Below are 11,373 nucleotides of genomic sequence, written 5' to 3'. Positions count from 1 at the left end.
TTTGAATTTCTTGAAGTGTTATTCAAATATTGCTGAGTGGAACACAATTTTGAGCGTGTTTTGATCGTACATAATTAAGTTTTGATTCATGCAATTAAGGGGCCGTTAATTTGGTACATGTGCGCCACAAGGGGAGTCCATTTTGCGTTCGCGTGCGTGCAGGTGTGAGGGCCGGGGGGGGGGGGGGGGGGGGTGTGAAAACATAATGTACGTCTCGTTATGACGCCAATACGTACATCGAACCAGACCAGATCACAATCGTGCGTTTACACATACTGCTGGAAGCCGTTTTTGTATCAAAAACCACCATATCTTTTGCTCAAGTTGGCATACACATGTAAATGGAAGAAATATAAGAAGGAATATAATTGGAGAAACCTTTTTCATCATCCAATGTTAGTCTACAAGTCAGTTTACAAAATTGTGTTATGTTTAGATATGTTTGTTGTAGTAACTTGGGTTACCAGTTATTTTGTTGTGTTGTGGGTGAGGTCGACAGATGAAGCCAATTAAGTGACTTCGTAAATAACTCGTACTTCGTACATTACATGTACTTTTGCGCCGGAAGGAAACGTAAGTCTATTCTCATGGGGTGAACAACGAGTACCCTGTGATAATTAAAGGTTGGTGAAAGACAGGTAGTAGGCTTGTTCAAAACAGTGAGATTTGAGTTCTTAGATAATATCCAACAGTTTCGAACGAACCGTCCCGTCAGTAGCTGTCATTTGGACCAATATCAGTCACGTCAGTTGATGTTTTTTTTGGCATTTGAAAATCTTTGGTCCTATCATTTATAGGTCATTTTTATTCAAAATGCTACAGAACGAATAAAAAGAATTGACAAAGAACCGTGACTTTCAGTCATATCGACTAAAACTAAAACCTTCTTTATAAATATTTGATATACATCAAATATTCAAATCAAATTTGTGACCTCAAATCTATTTACCTCTATTGTCATCGTCACATGTTTGTTCCCATGCGTTGTATTTAGTAAAGCCGGAATACACGCAAGAAAATTCGTTGTTTTTGGAGTAAGAATGGCTCTCAACATAACCGCAAGTGCACGAAGGCTTTAACCCGACGATTAATGGCCTTCAAAAGGATACATTTTACCGTTCTCCTATGACTACAATATCCAATCCGTAAAGTCAAGTGTAAAATGCAACCATAGGAAACTTTATTTCATCATGTACGAGTCAGATTCAGTCGGCAGCATTGCAATATGGCGCTATACGCACATATCGCTTATCACAATTCGATACAATCACCCTCGTTCACCAGGCTTCGCGGCCGTGTAGGTGCTTCGTAACAGGACCTGCATAAGGTTTCGTCGAGATTGGGTCCGCTGCTAGTGCTGCCACCTGTCTTTTCCAAATGTTACCTTATCTTGCCGGGCTACGGCATGGTTTGTCAATGCCGATGCTTTTACTTTAAGCCCAGCGCGGCAAAATTGGGACAGCACAAAATGACAGACTTGGAGAGATTAATCAAGTGAAAGTAAATACAGAGTCATCTAGACAAATATTCCCCAATATTCATATTCTCAAATTGCAACGTATAACTTGTTGCCACCATCACGGTTTCCCAGTTTTTCGCAAAACAACCATCATGAAGACGTGTCTTATTCTAACAGTCATTGCAGTCACCCTAGGTAAGTTGTACCAGATTCGCTATAGGTGGTGATATTTCATTGTTGTAATGGTGTATAAAAACCGGTGTATAGGTCAATCTGGCGGGCCGTAGGCCTAACCCCCTTCCCCCTCCCCCCGCCCCTCCCCGTCCGTCCGTCCGGCTCTTAGCATCGGTAGGGTGCCAAAAGTCATCAATTTGGTCTCGGCGCTCTTCAGCTTTTGGTGATTTTTGGCATTATACACAGACCTCGTATTAATAAAAATAATCAACTGATAATGTAACTCGGGAGATTCCATAAAACCACACACATTCTTTATTCCAGTGGTGATGACCAGCGCTCGGACCGTGACCAAAAGAGGTAGGTATTCATGGCATGAGCAATGAGCATCCTGACAACCAGTGATTTTTAATATACTCCGCCTCTCGATACGAGGTATAGGATTATCAAAAACCTGTATCTCAGGATGGATCTAAACACGACATAGTGGACACACTATTGTTGAGATGTGGGACATTGTGGGAAAAAAATTGGCTGCCACGTGGACGAACTTACATGTATATAACTAGCTAAATCGTTAATAATTCGACTCTGTAATATTCATTTAAACTATAGTTTGCGTGTTATCTACAAATTTTTCAAAAATAGAACTCAGTCACTAGTGTTTTACATTTATTTCAGATTTTTACGAGGGGATGCTCAATAAAAGGTAAAAAATGAAGTTACTAGAACAGATTGAAATGTTATAGTGATATTGTAAAAAAGCCTGGATGACTGGAAGCATACTGTACATGATACATTTTGGCAATACACTATCAGTTAAAAAGCCTTAAAAGCTTTTTACAAGCTTAAACGCCCTTATTTTCAAGAGTGTATATCATTACTGTTTTTTCAGAGCCACCTGCAGCACGGATTATTGCGAGAGCGACAGTGATTGCTGTGACTGTTACAAATGTATCGTAGGGGATAATGTGTGTTTCTATGACCTCTTCCCGGGAGAAGACGATGCGGACTGTTTTCCCGAGGTGGCGGTCTAGGTTCTAAGTAACAAAAAATGTTGTAAGAATCTCAAAATGGTTTTGTCTTCTTTTCTTTTTTTTGTTTCGACGATCTCCCTGCGCCAATGTCGCGAATCATTCAGCTTATTGCTAGTAGGATTTAATTAACTGTCGTAGTTCCACACCTCAGGATGTCATGGTGTGACGCTAGGAAGAATCAACGCAGTTTCGTTGTGTCCTTATACAAAGGATTTTCTTCTCTCAAACCAGGAGTACTTTTCTGGCAAAGATATAGTCGCAGAATATTGGGTCCCAGTGCTGCGCGAGGCAGTTGGTATAATTTGCCCAGAGAATTGAGCTTGGAAGTACATGTAAATCCCAAAATGGTCTTATAGGGACAAAGTCATACCCAGAATAGTAAGCCGTCAAGAGCGTTCCAGTCTCGGGATTGCTGGACTCTGGGCAGCCCATCGCGTCAACCTAATTTGGTCTCCTCAGGGCAAGGAACGAGGTTGGTCCACTGCGTATGGATGAGTGCAGGGATAGCAGGCAAGATCTCTTCAGATGTACTGGTCAACTGGTGGGAATACCAGGAACAGGAAATATGTTGCAGATGTTTTCCCAAATGATCGTCAAAAACATTTTCCATGCCGATTTTGACAGACGTTTTGAGGCTGTTGGAAGAGACTAAAGGCTGTGGTCCCTCATACCAGTGTTTGAATGGCAGGGCAAGCAAACATTCCCTCACAGGACCATTACGACCTTTGAGGACCAAGTTCCCTTTGATAAGTTTGCAGATCTGGTTGGACTGCAAAGACCATATAATTTAATAAAACTCCTCCAGTATTTTTCCGGGTTACAGTATTATTCATCAACATGGTTATACCATCAAGAAACACAAAAATTTCTGATTACATCTTTTTATTTCACAACAGTCATAAGGTAAACAACTTGGACAATCAAGGAATAAAAATGTAACTGCCAAGATGAGCAATATCATCATTGAAGTATATCTTTCAAAACTGACTCTGGCTTTGCCATATTGTCAGAGGCGCAGTTGCTAAAGTACTTTGTATTACCATTCAAATGAGTTTTAGATTAATGAATTGAGAAGTTGAGGGGGACTTACAATATACCACAATAATAGCATCATTCTCATCATCTAGTTTCAATCGAGCTCGTTACTTTTCACAAACACCACAAATTTGACCAACGTGTGAGCTTACACTATTAATGAGACTTTCACCTTCTTACACAAAGAATCTGTCCACCATCAATACATGTACAGACATATGCTTTGAAAACACAGATCTTCACTTGAACTTCCTTGGTACATAATTGCACTCTGGATTGGCATAGACTCTGTCAAGCTAACCTACAACAACTGTTTCAAAATCCAGAAGAGTAGTTCACCGTAGACTAAAAACTAAAATTTGCCAACTCATTTAAATGTCTAATCACTGTCCATATCCATGTCTTCCGTTTCCAAATTATCTTTTGTCTCATCGAGCGTCTCCTCCTTTACTTCTTCATTTCGTCTTGCAGCTCTCGCTCCCTTTTTGTCGTCATTTTCACTGCTGTAGCCCTTTTCTTCCTCGTCATAATCGCGCTGGATGTTGATTTTCGAATCCTTCTTTTTGCTGCTGCGCTCACGGCTTCGATCACGGTCTCTTTTCTTTTCCTTCTTGACATGCCTACAAGCAAGAAATAAGACTAAATCTAAATCTAAAATTGCACCAGTGGAGTTTGAGTTTTGGCAATACGAAATACAGTTTACCAAAAGGACCTTAACTTTTACTGGACTGCTCAAATGTCATGACCACGGAGGATTCATCATAGATGATGTTTTACTCATTCTGAGTGATCAAAAATACCATACCTAGAGCGGGATCCACCACGCTTCCTGTCACGTGACCTTGACCTACGACGGGGGCTCCGGGACCTGCAAGATACATCAATTGCCAGTTGATAAGTGACGGTATGTTGCTGCTAACTGCGGTAGGGCTTGACTGAAAGATGACCCCCTCCCCTATACCATTTCTCTTCTCGTGAAAATGATGAACCACAAAGAGCTGATGGCCAGTCTCTCCTTTCTCACTGAACATTACAACTATCCGTGCTTGAATGAGGAATATGATTTATAATGAACCCCATAATGACAGACATTTCTTGGTGTGTAAGGTGTTCATGGAAATAAGTGCTGCTGATACCACGCAGGAAGGCTGCGTGTGCAAATGGCAACCAACTTGAACACGATGAAATGCTTTACGGAGAAATAAGACTGATCACTGCGACTCAAGCATTCAGCGGCAGTGCATCATATTGGGGAGCCTTGTTGGTATATCCTCAACCAAGGGCAAATGAAACCTGATTGAAGTGCAGCCACAAAAACAGAAGCAGAAGTGACAATACCAACCAAGAGCATCACAATTTCCTTTCACCTACTTTTTTACGACAGAACCTTTACCACTGTTATGAAAAAAAAATCAAAAATAGATATTTCTAGAAAGAATTAAACAGGTCACTGATACAACATTGAAGCAATGTGTTGGTCAATGATGTCATTTTACATAAAAAATGGTGTATTATTCTGTATTGATGTCATCTGCATGGCCTGTATATGTACATGCAGAATCATTGGGAATCAGAAATTCGAGCCACTCTTCCTCATTCGAGCCCTGTTGTCAGAACACCTCATTCAAAACAGAATTTATCTGTTGAAAGGGTGCCTTTTTAATTGGAAGTTTCCATGATGAACTTTATGTATGTCAAGTTATGACAGGGTGTCTGGCGAAAAGGAAGGCAAAAAAGGTTTGAAAGTTAAGGATTGCCACTGGGTCACGTGTACTTACTTGGATCGTTTTGGCTTCTTAGTTAACTTGGGAGTTCTGAATTAAGAAAAAAATGATCATAGGAAAGAATTGATTTGATCTCTGGTAGCGCTTAGCAACTATGAGGATGTAAAGTACTCTGATACAAGACAGAGGCACCAACCAATATACCAACCTGCTATTCTTATGAGAGATCTACTCTTCACTACAGTTTAGCGCTGATTGAGATGCTATAAATGATACATACCTCGACCTTGACCTTGACCTCTTACTAGGTGAGAGGGACTCTTTTTCCAGCACAGGAGGCGATGGTGATCTTGACATGGCCTTCTTCTTCCTGCTATAGGGCGATGGTGATTTCTTCCTGCCTCGGGAAGTGCTACGCTTACGGGACCTTTCTCTGAAAAATATACAATGAATAAACTGTCAATGTTACATAACACAATCAAAACAATTTACTTGAAGTTGTAATACCTTAGGCCCATATGTACAGCAATGCTCAATGTTGAATCTTCCCCAAAAAGCTTATACCGGCAATGTGTTGTCCGACAGCAATCCTGGGATACCAGAAGTGCAAAACGGCTGAGTTCACATGGTGCAAGTAGAAGTCAAAACCACTGAATTCATTGTAACTTAAGTCCACTCCAGCCACTTAAGATTACAACCTAATACAGGGCTTAGGCCTCATCAATACAAAGGAGTACGTCCAGATCAAAGTGAGAGTATGAGAGTAGAGGTGAAGTTGAACATTGTGCTGCTTTTGTAATCAATGACTCTGACAAAAGACTGGGAATGAAGCGTCAAGATCAACACATATTGATTGAGTTTGCCCTTTTGACTCTTTGAGGGTGGAGGATTTTTGAGGATATCAAAATTCCTCTGCCCTGAAATAGCCGCACCACGAAGCTAGACTTACATGATATCCGGCGGTGCTTGAATACTGCCGAAGAAAAAGCGAATTACTGACGGCCCACACTAACATAAGTTTACAAAACTCAATCATAATTTCATGTACATGTCTTTACTCTTGTAATGTTCTATTTGAATGAAATGCTGTACTGTCTAGCTCCCTCTTTGTAAAAGCTGTATATTCATAACTGGATGGAAATCGCTGTAGCTTCACTTTCATAACTGCTGTGCATCATAACCAAGTTGTGCATGAGTGCAATTCCGTGAATTAGTAGGGACTAAAGAGATTACTGGTTCGTCTCTCCCCTCAGGGCATCAAATCTGACAAAGAGGACCAGAACACCATGAGTTTCATGTACACAGACATTTGTGAGAGGTAACAACTTTATGGACATCTTACCTGCTCGGAGTACGGGATCGTCTCGAACTGCGGTAGCCTCGTGGGGGAGTTTTCGAGCGACGACGGTGGCTAAAAATGAAATATTTCAACATGAAATTTTACTTGATTGAACGTCAACTATAACAATACAGTGTCCTAGACAACTTTTCAGTTTTTCTTGGTGCCAACTGACAAATCCAAAAACGTTTTTTACAATCCTCTACTAAATTAGTTGATAAACTATTCAAGCAATAACTGTTCAAGAATAATTAGTTAGCCGCAAAATGCATGTTCATGCAAGATACCAGGAGGAGCCCAGCCTTTTTTCTGGAGTAAGCACAGATTACATCATACATGTTGCGATTTTTTTAAACATCCTTCCATGATCCAGAACCACAGGCTGTCTTGAACTTATAGTAAAGGAGGTTTCAAAGTTCTCAGATTATGAAATTCAGGGGAGGGCCCAGATAGGGGAATTAAACAAAGTTCGACCAGTTCTTGAAAAAATGAAGATCTATTTCTAACAGTAGTTCAAGACAACCTGTAATTTAGTGGCCATGATGCCAGAAAAGTACTAACTTGGATTTGGGTTTGGCGTGCTGGCCTCTGTTACTGAAATAGAAAGTATTTGACGTTTGTCAACAACGTGTTGCATGAGTTTAAACAACTTCTTGAGGTCTTCTTGTCGGCTGCCAACTTGGTTGCATGGTGATCTTGACAGGGAATGCGAGTCTCAGCTTTGACAGGAGGAAATCTGAATACACTGAACACACTATAGACGAATATCAGGATAGCTTTGGTTGGCCGACAGTCGATTCCAGCACTTTCTTTGTCCACAGTGTTCAGCTCTTATTTCACCATCTTTTGGCCAATAACCAAAAGTCTTCAAAATCTAGAAGAATTTTATGGCTCAAAGTGTAATACAGGAAGTCCATTCCTTTCCAATGGCTATCAGCATTCAAAGAATTTTTCTGAGGACTCCTCCGTTCAAAGCCAGATCACCATGCAAACAGCAAAATTGAAGCCAGCAAGAAAAATGTGTCATCATCCTCCTCAATACCTACCGACTCCTGGACCTTGACCTACGTCGCCTTGGTGATCTCTTAGAACGAGACCTTGACCTTCGAGAACGAGATCTCGACCTTCGACCCCTTGACCTTGAACGTTTTCGTGACCTGCGTAGAATAATATTCATAAGAATGGTCCAAGTTCTCAGCCAACTTTCTCACAGATTTTCCGTGCAGGGCAGGCATTACACCCCGTTCAGCACCTTGTTCCTATTAGTATTAGTAAACATACATGTATGGACTATTGTTTAATTTCTAATCAACTAATGCTAGTAATAGAATTTATACAATGACATCAATATAAAAACTGACCCTTTATGGTGTGGTGGGGTACAAAACAACAAAACTCTTTTGGTAAAGTTTAAGGAATCAGGGATATAATGACTTATGCAGTGGTCAACATGAACTTTGTTCTCCAAGCATCAGCCGGGTGTCAAATGTCTGATCAGGGGGTACAGAATTCTGGTTTACCGCAGCATTATACAGCAGACATAATCAGGTATTAAGAGGCTAAAGGGTAAGCTAAGGTTTGCCAACAATATGTACTCGGGATAGCGAACAACAGGAAAATTTATTCTCGTTTGACTTTTTGTGGCCTTCCGAGGTCATGAAATACTAACCTTGACCTTCTACTTCGAGACGATGACCTCTTACGAGACCGTGACCTTGAACGACGTGACCTTGACCTAGATCTCTTGCGTCTGCCTCCTCTGATTGGACTCCTGCTCTGAGGTCGACGGTCGTGACGATATTCTGAAGAAAAACATATCATAGACTGAATTTTTTCCCAAATGACACCCCATGAATAGGTGAAAAGCGATGGTTCTTTCCTCTTTGAGAGGTTCAAGGGCCAACACGACAAAATATTCACAATGACTTGGGGGGAATGCTGGTGTCAGAGTTCACAATGAGTTTGATATGAAGTAACAAAGGCAATTCATAACAGGCACAGAAACATTCTTGCCATAACTCTTCCGGATAAATTGCCCACAGAGAACATTGATGTTTTACAGACCTGGTTTCATTGGCTTGTTGATGGATTCCTTCATTCCTGAAAACAGAAGGTAAACAGTCAAAACCGCCAACAACAGCAAAATTCAAGGTGTAATTGAGAGAGATGAGAGAGAATTTTATGTTACTGTAGTGAGTTCACACCTCGGCCAAGTCGCTCAATCTGGCAATAGACACAAACGTGTGCATTAGCTCAACTAAGCATTAAAGAAGCATTGGGACTTGATGGGAACGTTACTGCAAACATTGATCAAGAGGCCTTGCCCTGAGCCCTTCAGAAGTGAGGGGTGGTTTTAACTGATGTACTTACCTGATTCGACTGCCCCAGATATGAGCGACTGTGCCTCCTTGACTTTCTTCATTGCCTCTTCAACTTCCTTCGAAGGAATCTCAATCTTGGGCATCGGTTTAATGATGGCGACTGTAGAATGGGACACCCTTGAAAAGGTGACAAAAAGAGTTAAGAAACAAATCACACAAAATCTAAGCTAAGGAATCATTGGCTTTTTGCTAGCAACAGAATACTTATGGAAACATCGAGAACTTTTGTGAAGTTCATGAACAACCTTGATTCCCTAAAATTTCAAAACAAACTTTCGTTGGAGAGATAAGGCATCATTATACTTACTTGATTGGTTTGGTGCCGCAGTTCACGCCATTGAAAGTGAACGCAGTAGGAACTGATGTCTGGTTAGTAAACTCAACATACGCACTCTTCTCACGGTCATCTCCAGCCATTCTGATGTATTTCACCTCACCGACTTGGGCAAAGAACTGCATCAACATGTCACCTGTCACCTGGAAAAAGCATACATTTAAGGTGAAAGAATCCGTGAAATCATCACACTTGAAAATAGTGAAAGAGGCGGTGACAACTGCCTAGTTGTGGGAAAATGAGCCAACGTGTAGGCTAAATACTACCACTTTTGCCTTATGAAGTCATAAATTTTTGGGCAATAAGGCAAAACATCACCGCTGTCGCCTCCACTAGAAGGTGTAGAGCCCTCGAAGAATACTTGCTGAACCTGAACGTACAGATTATCAATATTCTCTGACAGACATGAATACAACTTACTGCAGAATCCAGGTTATCAATGTAGACAGTCCGACGGATTTCATCAATTTTTGAGGCATCCATGGTTGCAGGTAAAGGTGGATATTGCGGGAGTCCCATGGAGGTCAGTCTCGGGTCATGAGTCATAATAACCTGGCCAACACCGGTGCCAGTGACTTGATTGACCACATTACTGGGCCAGTTTGAAGCCGTGGGCAGGACACCGGCCACAGTTCCCCCAGGGGCAGCCAACTGCATTGCGTGAGATTCATCAGGAATTTTACCTGAAAGATAGTTGTGGTATAATTGCATGCATGAAAATAAATATACTGCCAAATCGATTCAATCACCACTGTTTTAACTTATTCAATCTGGTATGGGATTATGACGTAAAAATGTACCCAAAGTTAACCATTACATATAATATCCATTACTTAAGAGCGAAGTCAGCAGATCTTTTTCCTCTCTAATTTCCTGATTTTAAAAGACTACTCCTGTACTAACCATCTTCGACTGGCACCAGAATGAGTGCGCGGTCAATGAACACAGTGTTTGTAAGATGACAGGCAACGCCGGCACTGACAGAATCCTCATACTTGACAAAACACACCCTTGATGCAACTGGTAATGGGGAATCTCTGAAAAAATCAGGTTAACAAATAAAAGTTATCTGATTTTGGTTTAGCAAAGCAATGAATAGATCAGATTAACATGCTGAAGAGCCATCTCAATTGACCCTCAGCCCTGTATTTTGAAAATATCCTCGCAGTAACTACAAGACAGCACTCACTGCATTGACTGTACTGTATTTGTTTTTAAAATGAGAATTGCTGGTCTCATATAGCAAGACTCAGAGTCAGACTGGACTAGTGTTTCCAGCAAAAGCTTAAATCTGTGCCATGAGAGACGCTAGCCTAGTGTCACGCATGATGATTCAATCACGATGGAAAAACCAACTTAAATTTGTTGTTCGAAAAGAATAATCACCGAGTCAGACAAGTAAATATGATGAGAAAATTAACAATACTGATGACGAGGCTTAATCATAGCGTTAATTCCATCACTGTAAGTGTTGTTGCGTATGCATTATGCATGTAAGTATGTGCAACAGTGCATTGAGTGTGTGAAACTACTGAAATACTGACTCGGCAGGGTACAACTTGACCTCCTCTATTCGTCCAATGTAGCTAAACAATGTCTTCATCTGTTCTTTAGTAGCCGTTGGGGCTACATTGGTAACCTGTATAACCTTCGTATTCACAGAGCTCGACATTTCTGCGGCTTTAAATCGTGTTTTAAGCAATAAAATCGTCACAAAATCGAACAAAACATTTTCACTTTGTTTTTTTCTTTGGTTGTAAGTGAATTTGTTGAATTCCATCGTTACCGGGCACTGTGCCGTCCAGGTGTCTTCGCACGTTTTTGTACACATGAGATCAGGACATAGGCACAACCATGGCAAACAAACAGAAACAAAGACAAAAACGCTCA

At 40.9% G+C, this 11,373-nt stretch overlaps 1 protein-coding gene across 4 annotated transcripts; it reads right to left on the bottom strand.

The window, feature by feature from the left end:
* Window positions 1-3,535: 3,535 nt before the first annotated feature.
* On the bottom strand, window positions 3,536-11,226 carry LOC135492393 (serine/arginine-rich splicing factor 11-like). Of its 4 annotated transcripts, XM_064778850.1 has the most exons (15): window positions 11,028-11,226; window positions 10,387-10,520; window positions 9,904-10,166; window positions 9,457-9,626; window positions 9,139-9,266; window positions 8,833-8,868; window positions 8,438-8,570; window positions 7,815-7,925; window positions 7,330-7,362; window positions 6,772-6,840; window positions 6,379-6,402; window positions 5,710-5,862; window positions 5,484-5,519; window positions 4,511-4,573; window positions 3,536-4,325 (listed from the first exon to the last, which is right to left on the bottom strand). In XM_064778850.1, exons 1-15 carry the CDS (start codon window positions 11,153-11,155, stop codon window positions 4,085-4,087), a joined length of 1,722 nt encoding a protein of 573 aa, XP_064634920.1. In that variant the 5' UTR covers window positions 11,156-11,226; the 3' UTR covers window positions 3,536-4,084. The 4 variants fall into 4 exon arrangements, with proteins under 4 accessions (XP_064634920.1, XP_064634921.1, XP_064634922.1 ...); XM_064778851.1 differs by lacking the exon at window positions 6,379-6,402; XM_064778852.1 differs by lacking the exon at window positions 7,330-7,362.
* Window positions 11,227-11,373: the final 147 nt, after the last annotated feature.

This window comes from Lineus longissimus, chromosome 8 (genome assembly GCF_910592395.1).
Source record: "Lineus longissimus chromosome 8, tnLinLong1.2, whole genome shotgun sequence".
In the NCBI taxonomy this organism is placed as follows: Eukaryota; Metazoa; Nemertea; class Pilidiophora; order Heteronemertea; family Lineidae; genus Lineus; species Lineus longissimus.
Note: the sequence above shows the minus strand (reverse complement) of the source record. Positions and strands in the feature narration are given on the sequence as shown.